General features: G+C 40.1%; 1 protein-coding gene across 1 annotated transcript; it reads left to right on the forward strand.

Moving 5' to 3' along the window:
- The first annotated feature begins 7892 nt into the window (after positions 1-7892).
- Positions 7893-19560, forward strand: LOC114479427 (insulin-like growth factor-binding protein 3). Its single transcript, XM_028473096.1, has 4 exons — positions 7893-8326; positions 9258-9505; positions 10926-11045; positions 18062-19560. The coding sequence occupies exons 1-4, from the start codon at positions 7960-7962 to the stop codon at positions 18185-18187; spliced, it is 861 nt and encodes a 286-aa protein (XP_028328897.1). The 5' UTR covers positions 7893-7959; the 3' UTR covers positions 18188-19560.
- Positions 19561-19585: the final 25 nt, after the last annotated feature.

Consider the following 19585-nt stretch of genomic DNA (forward strand, 5'->3'; position numbering starts at 1 on the left):
TCATCAAGGCTCTTCACCCTCGATCATGCCCAGAGTGGCTAATCGGGACGACCGGGACGATTCCGCGTGGGCCGGTCTGATGACTGGGCTGCGAGGGCCGGTGTCATGGACTGAGTTTACCTCGTACTGAGATCAGTTATGAGCATATATGTGCATGCAACCCTAACTGTTTACGCGCGATCCTCAATCATGACACTCTGTTGATCACACTACAGAAGTCACTGCTCCTCCACTGGCAGCCCTTTCTTGTTTTTGCTGACTCATTACATCCGTGCACTCTGTCAGTTTCAGGGGTGTCTAAACGCGGTCCTGGGGGGCTGGTGGTCCAACAGGTTTTCAATGCGTCCCTGCTCCAACACAGCTGGGAGACTTGTTAGCAAAGTGTTGGATCAGTGACACATTGAAATCCTGGTGGACCACGTTTAGACACCCCTGCTATAGATATAGCAACTACTGATGCATGAGGTGTGGTCACACCTCTACAGCCCATTAGCCTTGAACCCCTACTTAATTATGCTTTCAAAAAAAAATGCGTATCTTAATTAAAACCCAATTTGTCTGAATAATTAATATCGAATAATGAATGCATTTATCTATGCATTTGATATGATTTGCCATCTTGTTTTTAATGAATTAAGCAGGTGATCAATTATAACTGAAGTTACTGTAGTGGTCATGTCCTAAAGAGCTCATGTTCATCCATTCAAATGACCAGGATTGTTATCATGCTTCTGCAGAGCCTGATGATGAGTTCATCATTTGAATCAGGTGTGTTGGAAGAGGGAAACATCAAAAACATGCTGGATAGGGGCCCTTAAGGACCAAGATTGGGGACCCCTGGTGTAGAACTATCTCAGGGATGATCAGAGGAAATTGACAGCACTTGAGTTAAATATATAAGTCTCACAGCAGAAGGTCTGAGAACTTATGAATATGTGATATTTCAGTTTTTCTTTGTTAATAAATTCCCAAAAAGGTCTACATGTCTGTTTTTTCTGTTAAACTGGGGAGCCATGTGTACATTACTCATTAAAAAAAGATAACTTCAATGATTCTATCAAATGGCTGCAACATATCCACTGTAATGACTGTATGATTGTAAATTTTGAGCCGACCGGACACTGAACTGCTGGTATGCGTACTGTGTATGACTAATTAGTTGCTTGTACTTAATTCATTCATTCTTCTCTGATTGTGAAAAAAAACATGATCAATTTTATCTGCTGCACTGATTCATTCTGCTTCTAAGATCCTCAATATCACAGACTTGTTTATGCTTTTTCAAAAGAACTGTAACAACCAATCACAAAGCCCAGTCTACTTTGACACGTTTGAGAGGGAGTGACCTTGCTGATGGAGTTTTGCAAACATTTTTTAAACAGTGGAAAATTGCTCAGCCTACGATTCGACAAGCTGTAGCGGTTGGCCAGAGTGGCCTTTGACAGCCGGTTATGTTAAACACATGTACAGTAATATCCTGTGTGTGCAAAAGCACATTCTTCACACTCCCCCTTTATTGAGTGGTTGTTCTGCAGGGCCGCATTCCTGCCGTGCATTGCTCTTGCTCTCCTCTGCTATGCTGAATATGCACAGGTGGCTGAGAGATCCCCTTCCAAAGAGCTGTGAGCAGAGGAAAGGGAGGAAAATCACGGGGCTTGTTTGGCATTCCTCGGAGCACTGCGCTGCTGTAGACCTGTCTTTTAACAGGCGGCAGTATACCAGAACTTGTTGGCAACAGATTTGACAGTGACTTCCCAGAAATTTCAAAAGCACAGGGGAACAGAACACCTCGACTCCACTGTGGTTATTCTGTTCAGGTATTTTGAAGATTTTCTGCAAATGGATTTTCTCTCTCATCTGTGACCAATTTATAACGGACCTGAAAAGGCTACAGATGTAATTACTCAGGAATTTTCTCTCTTGCATGTGTGGTATGTGTCCTTATTCTTTAGGTCTGCTTTGTAGCAAAGTCAAACGAGCAGAACAGCCTCAATGTGTCACATGTCTAAACAATGAGCTCACACAGATTTTCACTGTGTAAGGAACAGGTACTTAAACACTTGTTTCATGACAAATGCAATGGTATGTTGTAAAATAAAGAATGCATTCTTTACTTTGATCAGAATTGAATTAATTTAAAACATTTGACCAGAAATAGCACATAATTACTAATTACTTGAAAGAAGATGAATAAACACATTATACAGACAGGTATTTGCACGATATATAATGTATTATACAAATTTAATTCAATTCAATTCAACTTTATTTATATAGCGCAAATTACAACAAAGTCATCTCAAAGTGCTTAACAAAAAATAGAGTCCATAGTTAGAAAGAAAGAACCCAACAAAATCCACATGAACAAGCATTTAGCACCAGTGGGAAGAAAAAACTCCCTCTTTTTTATAGGAAGAAATCTCCTGCGGAACCAGGTTCAGAGGTGGCAGCGATCCGCTTCGACTGGTTGAGGTTAGTGAAGAGAAGGGCAAACAGAAAAGGATAGAAGGATAGTACATCCGAGGGTTCCAGACTAGTTGAGCCATGAACCAATGATCAGTCCATCCGAGTGTCCCAGACTAGTTGAGCCGCGAACCAATGATCAGTCCATCCGAGTGTCCCAAACAAGTTGAGCCGCGAACCAATGATCAGTCCATCCGAGTGTCCCAAACAAGTTGAGCCGCGAACCAATGATCAGTCTATCTGAGTGTTCCACTCTCGTTGAGCTGCGAACCAATGATCAGTCCATCCGAGTTTCCAGACTAGTTGAGCCGCGAACCAATGATCAGTCCATCCATGTGTTCCACTCTCGTTGAGCTGCGAACCAATGATCAGTCCATCCGAGTGTTCCAGACAAGTTCAGCCGTGAACCATTGATCAGTCCATCCATGTGTTCCACTCTCGTTGAGCCATGAACCAATGATCAGTCCATCCGAGTGTCCCAAACAAGTTGAGCCGCGAACCAATGATCAGTCCATCCGAGTGTCCCAAACAAGTTGAGCCGCGAACCAATGATCAGTCCATCCGAGTGTCCCAGACTAGTTGAGCTGCGAACCAATGATCAGTCCATCCATGTGTTCCAGACTAGTTGAGCTGCGAACCAATGATCAGTCCATCCATGTGTTCCACTCTCGTTGAGCTGCGAACCAATGATCAGTCCATCCGAGTGTCCCAGACTAGTTGAGCCATGAACCAATGATCAGTCCATCCATGTGTTCCAGACTAGTTGAGCCATGAACCAATGATCAGTCCATCCAAGTGTCCCAAACTAGTTGAGCCGCGAGCCCAGCATCAAGACACCAGAAACAGAAAAGAGAGCCCTTAGAGGGCGAGGACAGGGCACCAACTGCAGGAAAATGATGATACACTAAGAAACAATCTTTCCCAGTGGTTTGGTTAACTTTAAACATAATGTTAACCTAACCACGTAATCACGCAGGTATAGACATAAAAGTCTAGAAATCTGACCTGATATTGCTTGTTTTGATCACAAATAGGCCACACAATTATGATAACAGACAAGTAAATAAACAACACTGAAAATATTTTTAGAATGTAACCTAAAACAGTGTGAAGACGATTGGTATAAAAAGAGAATTTATTTAGCACCTTTCTAGGATAAAATCCTGGTTTACAACAGTTAACAGTTATTCTATAGCAGGGGTCTGCAACCTGCGGCTCTGGAGCCTCATGTGGCTCTTTGACTTTTTTGCAATGGCTCCTTAAAACTTGAAAAAAAATGAAATAAAGAGTTGTTATTTTCTTACAGAGACTATTAATGATCAATGACAAATAAAATCATGACATTGTTAACCTAAAAATAAATCACATTGTGCAATGACCTTCCTACTTCACCTCCTGCAACATCTACAGACCAACAACTTTCTTTGCACCTGCGGCCAGAGTCGGCGCCAACCAGTATTAAATGGGGGGGCACTAAGAAAACTGCGGGGGGCAGAAGAACACTCCACACTGACTAGTTTAGGTCGTTTGACTAAGACTAAACCTAACTCTAACTAGAACCCTTAACCTAAAATTGTTGCAATAATAGGTGATTAACCTAACCCTAAACATATTCCTAACCCTATCCAAAAAATTTGACGTGCTTGTACTTCGGTAACCGTACCAATAGCACCAGGGGTTGTCCGTATGACAAATAGATACTTTCATAAAAATATGGAGGCATATAATTTTTTGTGAGTGGATGGGACCACAACCTCAGCAGAAAAGGCTATAATGTAAACAAACATGTAATACATCGTAATGACGATGTTAGCCTGACAGTCAGGGATACATGAGGTTTGTTTGTCACATACATACTGTATATGCTACTACTCAATAGTACTTTATGACATGTAGTGAAATAGCATTTGTGTGTTCAGCTTTTACTGTGTGCACAGTGTGCAGGGGTGAAAGAAAGAAGGTACCGTAAATAATATAGTAAATGAGCATTTAACAACAACCTAATGCTATATTAACACAGCCACAAAAACAAAGTTAGATCGCTAACATGCCCCTGACGAAGTGGTTGCTACAGACACAGGCGTCAGCAAACTCTGCTCCTCCCGAAAGCAGACGTAGGTTTAAAATCCACTTTTTACGGCGTTGTTCTGTGAGCTTTTTACATTTCTCACCTTTGTGAATGACAATCTTCGGGACTCTATAAAATCTCTTTTCCTTTTTACAATTATAAGGATTGGAGCGGTCGTAAACTACACAAAACATGGGTAGGTTGATTGTTTTAGATGGCAGATTCTCACTTCCTGCCCTCCATCTGAATTTAGCGCTCTATATCTATATCTCTACACGGCTCTGACGTTGCGTGAATCAACAGAACAGGCTCCGTTTGCGCTGTCGGTGTGTGCAGTCAGTTGCGATAGCCAATCAGATCCCTTGACTCTGAGTAATAAAAAGCTATTTTTAATTGTGTGGGTAACAGATTAATTTAGCCGTTTAAACATGTATGCTTGATATGTGGCAAGAAATGAGCAAATACTGTGTTGACTAACATGATCATGCGTTATCAAATTCAAGTTACTACTTCTTTATATAACATTGTGTTCATGTAAACTGAGATGCGTAAGAAACTGAAGATGCAAGATACTGTTTGATTTCTTGATGTCAATTTACTTTATTTTATTTTAAACTATTTTTCAGTTGCCATTTACATGATCAATATGAATCAAATTAAATCAAACATTATTCTATATAATTTTAACTGTATATAATTTAATTCACTGTATTGTCTTCATTCAGAAGGTATTTTTTTGGCTCCGATAGGACTTTAATCCAGGTGAGATGAGGCAAAATGGCTCCTTTGAGAGAAAAGGTTGCAGACCCCTGTTCTATGGGCTGCTATTACTAAATCTGAGCGCAACCTCCAGTGTGGTAAATATGTAAAAGTTACTTCAAGGTCTAGACCCCAAACTTGTTCAGAAACACTTTTTGTTCTATTGGGTGAAATGGTATGTATTCAGAAAAAGCAACAAAAGAATTCAGACCTGTAGAGCAGCTGCATTTCTGTCAAAACTCTGACCAATTGCTACCATTCGGTCCGAATGGAAAGAACCAATCAGATGCCTTCATTGCTCACCCTGCCCGTGCCCCCATCTGTCCCTCCCACCTCTGAGCACTGGAGACATGAGGCATTGCTTTCCAACACTGCAGACTGTACCTTTAAAGAGGAACTGAAAAACTCCAACAGGTACCCTTTATTAAGTCCATTGGGGTCTTTCTTAAACATTATGTACCATTTAACAAGCACATATTTCCTTTAGAGGAAAGTACTGTATTTCTAATTCGAGTTCACCCCATATAAACTCTATACTGTACTGACGTCAGTGGATACAGTTATTACCCAGCAGCATTCCACCGCTTTATTGACTGCACTGCAAAAGGGGCAATGGAGCGGTGGACACGCACAAACGTGTGTCCACCGCTCCATTGCCCCATGAGCAACGTAGCATTCCATTGTCCAAGGCAGCACTTAGCGAGCCTCTGCCGTGCTCAGTCATTCAAACATTGAAACCTCTAAATGGATCTTCCACTGTTTTTACAAATTTGTCCTAAAATCTTTTAAATGCACTTAGAAGATCTGTCTAACAAAACGCATTGTTATGCACCATATTGGGTTTTTTTACCTTTTAAAAATGGGACTACTTTAAAGTTTAAGAGCTTGTGTTCCGCCATCTTGAAATCACATGATTGATGATGTCACACGGCCCCGCTGCCTGTAAACCGCCCATTGTTTTCTATTAGATGAAGCATTCAGCCTGCTTTCACAGACAGTTGAAGACGCACAAACCCTTCTAGCCTCAGGTTTATGTGTCAACAGTCCGTGGTTACTCCTAACTTCAGCCACCAGTGTTAGCCGCGCACTGTTTAAGGCCCCTTAGGAGAGCTCTTCTTCTCTGCTTCATTTTCTACTATGAAACCGCAAAGATAAAAGAAAGAGAGAAAAAAAATGCAGAGTTGAAACTGTCGCCCCCTGCGGTCACTGTTTTTATCCTCTTTAAGTAAATAAAAGTGGGTTACATCGGTATCTTTGCCAGGTTTTTTAGAGCAACCAAAAGCTGCACAAGTTGACATTTTGACAGAAAAAGCTGGATAAATGATCTAAAAAGAAGGCTGAATGCTTCACTTTGATAGAAAACAATGGGCTGTTTACAGGCAGTGGGGCCTTGTGACATCATCAATCACGTAATTTCAAGATGGCGGAACACAGGCTCTAAAACTGTAAAGTAGTTAATTCTCCATAAAGTAAAACTGGGCATAGAGTGACGCCCAGCCAGTGATGTCACACACAAAATGGTGGATTGCAGGTTCAAATATTGAAACTTTCAAAAGGCTGCAATTACTCTTTTTAACAAAGAAACCACAAAACTAACAAAACATAACTGCTTTATTAATAATTAATCCAAATATATCCATTTGTGTTTCTCTATAAATGGATACATTCCATTTGGCTGAGTGTTTTTATTTCTATGTATCAGACACAGAATACAAGTAATAATTATTAACTGTCATATTAAAATTGCCTAACTACAGATTTCAGCTGAAGCTGTTCGTTAACTCGTGAAGTACAATGTTCATCTGTGTTCGTCTTATTTATTTATTTTTATTTGTGGATGGATGCATGGATGGATAGATTTTTTTTTTCTACATAAGTAATCTAATTTTTTTCAGAACATAAAATTAAACAACTTGTATATGGTAATTACTTGTGTGTAGATGTGTATATATCAGATGCCAAATAAATAGGATTAGAGTATTCTGAACAAAATGGTCCATGAACATAGAGGAGTTATGTACAGTGTATTGTGCTATAATGATGGTACAGCGGTGGGATATGGTGATGTGTTCCTCCACTTCCTTTTTTTCTCATTTGATTTTTATTAGCGTTGGTATGGTTGTCATATGGTGCATCAATGTTATGTTTTAATGGGAATTTGAAAATAGAACTACAAAAAACGTTCCTGTAAAGGCTCGCCAAGTGTGGAGGATGAACTAAAGGCTGTATGCTATCAGATGGAGTCACATGTACAATTTTATAAATAAATAAAAGAAGGAATGCATTTAAGTTGAGTAGGAGAAGAGACTGTGAACTTCTTCCAAAATCAGTGTCTGACCTCACACACACACACACACACACACACACACACACACACACACACACACACACTCAGGAGTCAGCATTATATTTAAACTCAAGTTAAGTGTATATTTATGAATACTCTTATTTTTGTTGTCTGTGTTTTGTGTGTGTATCTGCAGTGATGTAGCGCTGCTTCTGTGTGGACAGGATGGAGGAGTTCAGTGGGACACCAGCAGATCCTGGGGGTGTGACTACAGTCATTGAGCTCTATATATATTGAGATGTTGTGTCCTGTGCTTTATGTGGATGAGAGAGACACTGCCTGGTGCTGAGTCATCCCAGAGGAACGGCGCTCATATGACACCATGGATTCCTACTTTCGGGCACTGTGCATGACTTTGGTCCTGGCATCGTTCACCCGGAGGTCAGGTGCGACCGGACCGGTGATCAGATGCCCACCGTGCAACGCTGCAGCGCGGCTGCTTTGTCAGCCGTTACCCAAGGACTGCACCGAGAGGGTCCGGGAGCCGGGCTGCGGCTGCTGCCTGACATGTGCGCTGAGCTCGGGCCAGCCGTGCGGGGTGTACACCGGGAGGTGCGGCTCCGGGCTCAGCTGTCAGCATCAGCCCGGGGAGAGCAGACCGCTGCAGGCTCTGTTGGAGGGACGGGGCGTCTGTGCGAACTCCACCGACAGGAGACACACCATCACTCCTCCACTCAATGAACTGCCAGGTAACACCTTCATCACACCACCCAGGACTCTGTTAGACTGGCTTCTCAAACTGGGGTTCGGGGTCCTCTGGGCGAGCCATATGGTCGAGTTATAGGGTCCACCCAACTTTTGCACAATTTGTTATTATTTAATGTATTTGCACCATGTGTGAGTAGTCACTGAGTTAAATACTATGACATGTATTTACAGTAAGTTGATGCAATCTTTAATTAATTATTGTCAGTTCTATAAACAGTGATTTGTATTGTCTTACACAATCGTTGGGAAAATATGCACCACATTTTAAAATTAGGTGTTAATTAGGATAAAACAAGATCATCTAAGAGAAGAAAATATAATGTAAGGGGGAAAAAACCCTCATGAGTATGAGAGTAGATTCTGAAGCAATAAAACACAACAAATAAGGAAAAATGGAAAAAACAAAAGGTGTGTGTGTGTGTGTGTGTGTGTGTGTGTGTGTGCGTGTGCGTGTGCGTGTGCGTGTGTGTGTGTGTGTGTGTTAATGACCAATATTCAGCATTGTTAATGCAGTGTGCCAGTTTGAGGAGAAGCATCTGGTCTAATAATGATCTGTTTGAAAATGTTACTACAAAACCTCTTTAAATATCACACCCAAGTGTTTAAAATAACAATCCTCAGTGAATTGTGATTTTACCAGTCATAGTGCCTACGTTCATGTTCAGTGGTGACAGTGGGTGATTCAGGGAGTGGCATTCTGGCAAACATTGGAGCATCTTTAGTCTGTGAAAGTGTTTATTACACTTTATTTGTCTCTGAACTCACACAACCTTTGGAATTTAAAAGCTAAACGTTTTTAGTCATGGAAAATTCCTCAGCTGATCTGAAAATCCCAAATTTTCACAAAATTAGCTCCAGTTTCCAGAAAAAGCTATCTTGTTTGTGAATAAACACATTGTTCTCATACTTCAGTGGAAAATGCCGAGACTCAGGACGAGGAGCGAAATTCCACTGGTTCAGGTCGTCAAACCTCATACAGCACCCGCAGAACCCCTGGATCACTGTGGCCTGCAGCTCACCCATTTTTCCCCTCTGCCAAGTCGGATATCCTCAGAAGGGACCAACAGAAGAGAACCCAGAGCTTTAAAATGGATGGTCTACCTGGACTTCTTTCAGACCCACTGAACTTCTCTCTGGAGGCCAAACAGGAGCCCAACTATGTAAGTACCACAGCCACTATTTTTCAGTCTCCAGAGTACATGTAAGGAATGTTTTTCTCTTCTTCCTCTGTGTTTTGAGTTTTTCTCTCTCCGCGGGTGATGACATACTTTGGGTTGCCGTGCTGACGGCTGGCAGGGATCATTGGCGGTAGAATGGCATGGCAGCTAGTGGGTACCACGGCCCTGCGGCTGACCTGGATCAGGCGGTTGTTTTGCCACAAGGCGTCCGCGTGCCGGGTGCCCTGTGAGCCAGCGAATGATGGATTGGCCTGTGTGAAGGCCTGTTGGGAAGCCCTGCTGCTATTTTGATCTTTACTTTGGCCAGAGTCGGGAGCACACTTTAGTAATGTGCTTTGACCTGCAGCTCAGATTAGCGACTGGAGCTGTAGCACTTAAAGCCTTTTGGCTGCTTTTTTGTCTTTTTGAAATGGACCTTATCCCTTATACCAGTGTTTCTCAAATGAGACACGATGGCACTACAGGGGGTAGAGAAAGAGAGACAGAGAGAGAGAGAGAGAATGAGAGACAGAGAGAGAGAGAGAGAATGGAATATGAACAAATGAAAGCTTTTAAAATAAGGTCTTGCTATTGGTCCAGACCCGTGTCCTTCGAGCTATTTTAGCCCTAACCCAGGAAAGCTCTAGTTTTATTTTAGCCCTAACCCTAACCCAGGAAACACACTAAAATGTTTTTTTTTTCATATATGTATTTTTAAAGGTGGAATTTGCAGCGTAAATATGTTAAAAAAAATAATAAAAAGAAGTCAGAAGTGCGATTCAAACCCACAATGAATCTAGCGCCTAGACCACTAGGCCATCCTAACATGATGGTAACACAGGCACAATACGCTTATGTAGAAAAGGTCCAGTGACTCAACTGCGCATGCGCACAGGAAGTGCCAGAACTTGTATAGTCAGGTTTGTCTGAGGCCTGGGTCCAGAACTATAGACACTTCATTTAAAATATGGGGTTTTATAATGTTTATTTTTTGTTAAAAATTATAATAGTAACATTCAGGATGGAAATGCTCTTAATAAGAACATAACTAAAAATACAAGGATCAGTCTTGGTCCCACACCAGGAATCAATAATAACTATAAAAATAAATCTATTCATGAGGCACTAAATACTGTTTCATTTCACTTATTTACAAAATGAGATTCTTTAAAATGTGTGTTATCACTTATTCATTCCATCATTATGCTCTATAGTTGTTTTTTCACAACATTTTGAAAATGTTGTAGTTGGACAAAGGGGGTACTTCGATTCAGAAATAAAAGAAAGGGGGTACTTCAAGTTTGAGAACCACTGCCTTATACAGCATAATTACTGTATATGTAATAAAGTGTCTGTATAATCTTCATAGATATCCACTAACCGAAGTTGCATACGTTGGATCTGACTGTTTCCTCTTTTGTAGGGTCCCTGTCGCAGAGAGATGGAGACCATTCTCAGCACCCTTAAGATTGCCAGCATTCTTAACCCCAGAGGTTTCCGTATACCAAACTGTGATAAGAAGGGCTTCTATAAAAGAAAGCAGGTAAAGTACTTTTTTAAAACATCATCATTCTTTAATAAGTGGGTTAGGGAATCAGGGTGTCTCCCCAAAGGTAGGCTGGAGGTTTGCAAATGACCCACTAATCATTTCTTAGCAAAAAATAAATAAATAACAATACAGAAGTTAGGGCTGGGCAAAAAAATCGATTTAATAGATTTATCAAATTTTTAGATAAAAACAATTTTCATTTTGCAAATTTGAGTTTAAAAAAATAAAAAAATAAAAAAAAATATATATATATATAATTTCCCCCCCACCACAGTTTTTTTCACACATTTTTGCATTCCGTCCGCGATGTGAGCCCGCCCCCTCTTTGTTTACATTTGTTTACCCTTTGAGTAGGCTATATGTGTGCCACAGGCATGTTTTTATTCGCACTATGCTGAGATGCTAAGGGAACAGTTTATTATTTTTTTAATTGTAATGTTATATGTTATAAAAAATGTAGTTATCTGATTTCTTAATCAGAAAATTTAAGCTACTGTGAAGTTGTTGTTGCACTTTTGTTTAAACCTGGTTAAAGCTTGAAATAGTTGAATAACGGAGCCTCATTTACTTTTTATTTTGGGATTGTTCTATACTTTTTAACTCTTGAGGACAATCACAGCAATGAAGTTGCACTTTTGACAATATATCTGATGTCTACAGTCATTTTTAAGTGCATTGAAAAAAAAAGTGAATCAAAACTCAAATTTTTCTTAACAGAAGTCTTTTAAGGCTATAAAATGAGAATAAGATAAATCTGATGGATAGTATTGGTGTATTCTGCGTGTGCTGCTTAGTGTAGGGATGTAACGATTAATCGTAAGGCAGTTAAAAATTGATTCCTAGGTAATACGGTTCATATCGATACTGTAAAAATTGAATCGCAGTACTTATTTTAAACAGCAGAGGGCGCTATATATTATCCTTCTCTTGTCCAGAAGAGGAGGTGGCGGGCGGAATCTCCTACTACTCTCTTTCTGGCCGCCTTCTACTCTTAAACGTGTTCATAAATGATTCCTTACCCCTTTAGCACCAAAAAAATATCTGTAATATTACGTGAATATCTGTAAAAGTCACATTTTTTTATTAGCTCTGTCTGCTAGCATAGCATAGCATCTCTTCTTCACTGCAAGAATTTCTGCATGCCAACCGACCGCTGGGTTACCAGCGCCCTCTGCTGGTCCAAACAAATATCTGACGTACACGGTAGCAAATGATGATGATGTCATCAGCATATGCCGCAGAGACGCTGCTACAACAACAACAAGGCTCCGCTGGTGAAAACGTTCTTTTGGGATAGTAATGCTGCGGTCATTATGTTATTGAGTGACTTTTGCCATTTTTGCAACACGAGTATCCGAGTTAAGGGCACGTTAATCATCCTCCTGCGTTGACATCTTTCTATTTTGATTCAGAGCTATGCTAATAGCGGTAGCCCAGCTAGCTCCTCTGCTCACAACTGCGCAGGTGCCAGTTTTGTTTCGGCGCTTCTGCCTTCACCACACCTAGATATCCAGCCCTAAACCACAAGACAAGCTCATGATTGGTTCTAATCGGTTTGGTTTGGTTTCGAAAGGCAAAGGTGGGAACAGCACAAGATTCTGGTGTTTGTGAACACCCGGAGAATCCATCTTGCAGGTAAGGTTAGCTATGAGTTGGACCAGGATCAATCAACAGCACTACTTCATACACAAACACATTTATATTCAGCAGAAAAAAAGTGCTTTGGGGGTTTAGCTAGTCTTCAAAGTGTTGAGTTTGTCACACCACAGAAACATGTGTCATTGACCAATGAGCCAAATTTGAAAGATGAAAAAAAGTATATAAAATTAATTCTCAAAATCATGTAAAACAAGCACTTCTCTCTGCTTTGCTTTTGAAAGTAATTAAAAATCACCAACGTTATCTTCATCAGTGCAATTAAGGAAGCACTCATGCACAATCGGTCACATGTTTATTTTAATACAACAATATGACATTTAAATAATAGTACTCAATGTTTAATTGACCACCATAACATTTAGATTTATATTAAGAAACCACATGAAATTAAATCACTGTTTTTTACGGAATGAACAAAAGGCTGTTCAGTAGCATTCAATAACGTCTAACAAATAATGGAAAAAAGTTAACAAACTCAGCTACATTCACCAACAACTGTTTTTTATCACTAAAAACACATTTTCATCACTTGTAGTAACATTTGAGCATTGCAAGGTAAAAACTAATATTTGCTGTTCTTATCAGTGATGGGCCAAACAACACCGCTATTAAACGTGATCCGCCTCTGTCTGATTGATTCTTTCTAGAGTTTGACCTATGAAAGGTATTGCAGTAGGTCTGGGTCAACACTCACACGCATCAACACACTTTATTTTCTATTAGAACTGAAGCTTTGAAAAAGTGTGTTAGCTGACACTAGAGAAAAAAGTAGCCAGTTTACTCAAAAATGAAAAAGACGAAAACATTGATAGAAAAAACTGAAAAGGGAGCCCACCAGGGCGTAAACAGACAAAACTGTGTCATGACAGTTGGTGGCCTCCCTATTATACATATAGAATAATTACATGAGAAATAGGGCTCCATGTAAAATTAAAAAGCTAAATCTTCAATACATCACATGGCCTGTGATGGGTATTGGCTGGCAACACTTTCCCCCAGAGCAGCCTTACTTTAAACCCTTTAAATGAAGTAGGTTTCCAGGTTAAAATATTGTGGGGAACAAACTTTCATCCTCCTGCTGCCCAATTACATATTCAATGTTGTCGTCCTGTTTTCATTGGTACTTATTAGAGCCCCATCACTGTACCAGTGAGGTGGACTCCAGCCACTGACTCTGGAAACAAGAACCGCACAGTTAAACCCCAGTGGGGTTGACGGCTGGGACGACGGCCGTTTAACGGGCACCCTCCCAGGGAGACAGACATCAAGGTGGCCACCGGCACCCTCTGTGCTCACCCCATAATTGCTGGACTTTAAAGATGCAGATACAAAAATAGAGCTGCAAATATCCCAACGCTTACATGGTTTTCACCCACGATCAGGTTGTATTAAATGAGGGGTTCTGACCCATTCACATGGAGACACATAAAGCTCCCGTGCCACTGCATCTCTGAGGTTGCCTTTCTTATTATATACTGGAGCAGTCCCCTGTTGCTTAATGGACATGCACTGTCCTGCAATCATCTCATAACCAATATCACAACACAGAACTCCTTGTCCTTGTTTATGTGGAGTGGCTGCAGGCTTTGGTTCAGTCTTATTCAAAAACCTGGGCCACATGCTGCAAAGCTGGATTTACTCTGATAGTACTAACTTCTGGGATTAAGCCTGCATGTCTTGGACTGTGTCTTAGCGAGGTAAATCACCATGGCAACTGATGCTGAACGGCTAAAAAAGGTTAAGTTTTGGATAAGTAATCAGCGAGTATAAAAGCACTTCCTCCTGATCAATCAGTTCTCTTGGAAAATGACCTCATTTTTAGAAGAAAATAAGTAGATCAATTTCTTTATGCCAGGGGTCACCAACCTTTCTGAAACTCTGAGCTATTTCATAGGCACCGTATGGTTCATAGGGCTACCAGCAGTGTTACTGAAAAAAGTTACCGTTACTAGTTACTTCATTCACAAAGTAACTCCAAGTTACTATTTTAATTACTTACACCAAAAAGTAATGCGTTACTGGAACAAGTAACTTCTGAGTTACTTAGAATTAAAGAATGTATTATTTATTTTGGGTCATTTGTGTCCATACAGCTTCATATCATTGCTGTAATAATATAATAATCCACTGTTGATCAACTGTGCCCCTGTATTAACATTGTTTTGGATAAAAGCCTCTGATAAATGAAATGTTATTGTATCCAACCCTACAGTTTCTAATCATTTACATTAACAGAACTAAACTCTGCTCAGTATTAGTCTTTACAAACACCAATCTGACTCAAACACTAAGTATTCTTTCAATACCAGTTTATTTCCCTGAGACCAGCAGAAAATGAAAATGTTACAAGGAATTGTGAAATAAATAAAACACAAAACAACCTGAATATTATTCAGAATCAAAGATCAAAAATTAAAGTGGCTTCAGCATCATAAAACGGTTGTTTAGCCTTAGAATGTTCCCTTACAGCTTTAGTACAAAAACTAGCATAATGTTCAACATAAACACAAAAAACCTTGTAAAATAAATAAATGAAAGCAATCTGAATAACATTAGGAATACATTTTGACCAACTCTGCTTTACAAAAACTGCTATAAAACAACCATAAATGATGTGCATATGAAACACAAAACAACTGCTCCAAAAGTAAAGCCTTAGCACAGTAATGTAAAGTAAGCTGTGCGTATTCCAGGTGCAAATTCTGATGTTGAAAATGCTTAGAAAAATAAATGTGGAAAAACTAATTTACAGCATTTTTCTCAGCTACACAATGCTAAACATATCAGGCTAACAAGCTGCTGTTAGCAGTGACTCAGCAGTAGCGACAGACTGCATATTTACAACAACATACCGTGCAATAGTTTGGCTGACCTGTCCCTGGATAACAGTCACAGTCCCTTAAAATCCATACGCTGTTGTTTCAGTGCAGAGGCTTCCATCACGTCCACCAACGCAGCGTTAGCTTAGCTTCACCGATGCATGTTTTGGAGAAAAAAATAATATGTGTATTTCCACTCTGAGAAGCACGTCCTGCTCTCGCATTGACTCGCCATGATTGGCGCACGTGATGTAAACAGAAACACGCTGACAATGCTTCTTCTTCTACGGTTTTACCATGTTTGGCACGGCGTCCTGCAAAAATATGTAGCGTCACTGTAAACAGGAAGTACACTGCAGCTAGCAAAGTAACGGACAAACACACCATATTGTAACGGTAACGGCGTTATTTCTTTTTTTAAAAATATTGCGTTACAGTACTAGTTACTGTCAAAAGTAACGTTGGGGCGATAACGCAAGTACCGCCCAACACTGGCTACCAGTTAGAAAAGCACTAAACGTTCATGCTCACACTTTTATTAGAGGCTAAGATAAAAAGGAAGGCTAGCAGTAACTTAAAAGGTAAGAGATGTTTAAATTTCAACATGCAACACTTTATTTCTCCTAATTCATGCAATTGTTTCATTTTCATTACATTGCATCGACAATTATCATCATCCTGTTTTACTAGCTACTAAGAAACCACTTTTAATTGATCGTCTAGCATGTAACATTTGTGTCCTAATTTACAATAATCCACCTCTCGTTTTAAAAAAATAAAAAATAAATGTATGTATATATATATATATATACATATATATACATATATATATATACCAAATCTGCAGCACCTAAATATAATATAAACATTTAGAGAAGGTAATTTATTGCTAAACTTTATCAGGTGCAGCAGTATTTAACTTTACTGAGTAGGCCACTATCTACATCTGTCATATATGTTTATCTTTGTAAGTTTGAATCCTGGGGACTTGAGCTTCTGAGGACACCTCACATGGTCCATGCGGGCTACCTGGTGGCCGCGGGCATGCCGTGTTGGTGACCCCTGCTTTACGCAAATCTGAGACAGGTGACAGGGGAGAAAGAATATTTAGATTTACCTGTTGGACGCTCTCCATAGCGGATAGATAGTCATATGCACACTGTTTGCAACGTCAGCAAAAACACATGCTGCGCTGCTATACACAAAGCAATTAGGGCTCTGTAAGATAATACAAGTCGTATGAAATACAAATAATAAAGTCCACGTTATGATGTAGCCTTACTGAGCTGTATGAATGCAGCATGTCCCTTTCACATGGTTCACTAGAGTCATTGGAGCCATAGACTGCACCCAAAATGTACGTGATTAGAAAGATGTCTGTCAAAATAAAATGAAATTGACAGTGTCTATTCTATAATCTAATTAATTAGGGCATTACCTGTAGCAGTTTACAGTAGCATTCCTTCACTCCACTTCTTTGTTTTTGGCTTGGATTATGGATTTGAACTCTTCACGTTTTTAAGAATAATTGTCTGTATCTCAGTAGTTACGTACGTTGCTCTACACGGTCTCTCCGTGTTTGCAATTGCTCAGACGCTGCAAACTCCACCCATTTAATGTTAGCGCCCACTGATCCAGATTGGAAACCGTTGGGTTAACGTGTTAATATCCAGCTTTGTAGTACAGCTGCTCCCTAATTGCGAATGTGTGGTTAGGTGAAGCCCACTACTGGAAAGATAGATCTTAACACAGGCCTCTGCATAAGCTCCTGTTAACTGTAAAATGTTTATTTCAAAAAGAAAATAATGATTACATGCTTGAAGCAGATGCATTTTTTATGTGAGAATTTTGCTAAAGTCTTGAAGAAATTAGGTCAACAAGTCTCTCCATGTTCACTTGTTTATGTACAGTGTTTAAATGTCGTTTTCATATTAGATTTTGGAGCCTCTCTTTGAGTCAGCTGTGAACTCCATATCAGACTGAAATGGGGACGTCCTCCTCACTAATCATCTCTAACTCTCTGAGGTGCAGCATTGCCGTGGCTTTAGCCCTTGAAGCGAATGGCTGCATGTTTTAATAGACTGGAGGTTGACCTTTAGTAAAATTGGCAGTAAAATAACAGCCTTTGGGTAGTTCCACAGACTCTCTAAGTCATTTGCAGCACCCATAATTTGGAGCCGTGGGGTGTAATCAGCAGCAGATGATTCGCACTGGCCACCGGCTTCTGAAAATAGATCTCGGTGCTCAGTTGTTCACTAACTGGACTAAGCAAATATTTTAGCAGGTTTTTGTTTACCTTAAACGTCTCTTAACGTGTGTGTGTGTGTGTGTGTGTGTGTGTGTGTGTGTGTGTGTGTGTGTGTGTGTGTGCGTGTGTAACAGGAGTAAAAACCATTAAAGCAGGCCTAAATACCAACGTATGGCTGCTTGTTCTCAGCAAAAGCTGACTATTAATCTCAAAGTTTTTTATTTATATTGCAAAATTTCAAACTTGATTTGCACATTCATGTGATTCCACCTGTTTCCTTTCAGTGCCGCCCATCCAAAGGCAGAAAGCGGGGCTTCTGTTGGTGTGTGGACAAATACGGGCAGCCGCTGCCATGTTTTGATGGGAAAGAGCGAGGAGACACCCAGCTCTACAACTCACAGAGCCAATAGGAAGTAAGTGATCTGGAAGGGCGGGAGGCTGGGAGTGAATGCAAAGGATTGTAAACAAATGGAGACACTGAGGATATTGGAGGAGAGGCACAGAGATGGCTCAGCCGGAGGCGAGCTTATGCTATTTCTATCTGCTGTGGGACCTTTGGGAGGGCAAAGAGAAAGAGGAAGGAAAAGATTCCTGCGCGATTTCTACTTCTACTGTGCGGCTCTCACCAAGTGGAATGCATTCTGAAGACGAGACACATGAATGATTTATTGTCAGAGGCCTTTTTTTTCTGACTGTAGAACGTCACAGTGTTGAAAAAGCTGTTTATTTACGCACAATTGCATTTGGGTACATGCTTGTGATATGTAATTATTTGTATGCATGTGGCTTGTTATGACATTATATGCATTCACAACAGTCCTTACATGCATATAAGCTCTGCTGTGCCTTACTTGGAGTGACTTTGAACATTGTCTTATTTTCCAGTGTCTTCCATCTCCCTAGTTAAGAATGTTCAGCCAAGTCTGGTGCGGAAAAAAAAAAAAAAAAATGTGTAGCTGGATCTAAAACAGCAAACAGGAAGATACACTTGAGCTGTGGTTATTTTTTCTGTTGTCACCTTGGATAAGCTGAGTATTTGAGGTAAAAGGCTTCAAACTACTCTTTTTCTTTATGTAGTAAGTGATACTTTTTAGCACTAGTTTATGGTAAATGCTGTATGCCTGTACAATGCAACCCTCAGAGGTCTATTTTTACTTAATAAAGGCAGTATAAAATCAAATCAAATGTTTTTTCTAGTTTGTAAAGCACACAATAAAAACCAGACAGTGTTTATATAACGTTTCAATTTAATGCACATCCACAAATTTTGAGGTGTTAAACGCATTTACAACTTACCTCAACATAAAAAACAAACACATGTAGATTGTAATAAATATTCAAATACATATAATACAAAATATGGTATCCCTAATGTGAGAGATTGTAAGCAGAGCAGAGGCCTCAATAATCCTCTGCTCAACCTGTGGACCTACAGAGACAAGCAGAGGTAGACAAATCGCTGAATAACCCATCCCAAACCTCAACGCGGCTTCGATGAGTCTTGATATGTTTGTGCTCAACCGCCTTGCACATACTTGTGGCACTTTAAGCAAATACCAATTGAGGAAACACCAACGGAGATACATTCAGACCGCGTCAGCAGGTTGGATGAATGGGCGGCTGTGTTGTTTGGTGCCATGTGCGGTAATTTTAAATGATTGTTTTTTTCTAAAACGATTTTGAAGACTCTGAAATAGGCCTGGCAGAGTGTTGGACCTGTGGCTTTAGGCAGCAATGGAGTTATTTAGTCAGAAACAAATGTACACAGTGTTGCCATATTTAGGAAAATAAAGGCAAACATTAAAAAA

Source organism: Gouania willdenowi, chromosome 17 (genome assembly GCF_900634775.1).
Source record: "Gouania willdenowi chromosome 17, fGouWil2.1, whole genome shotgun sequence".
NCBI lineage: Eukaryota > Metazoa > Chordata > Actinopteri > Blenniiformes > Gobiesocidae > Gouania > Gouania willdenowi.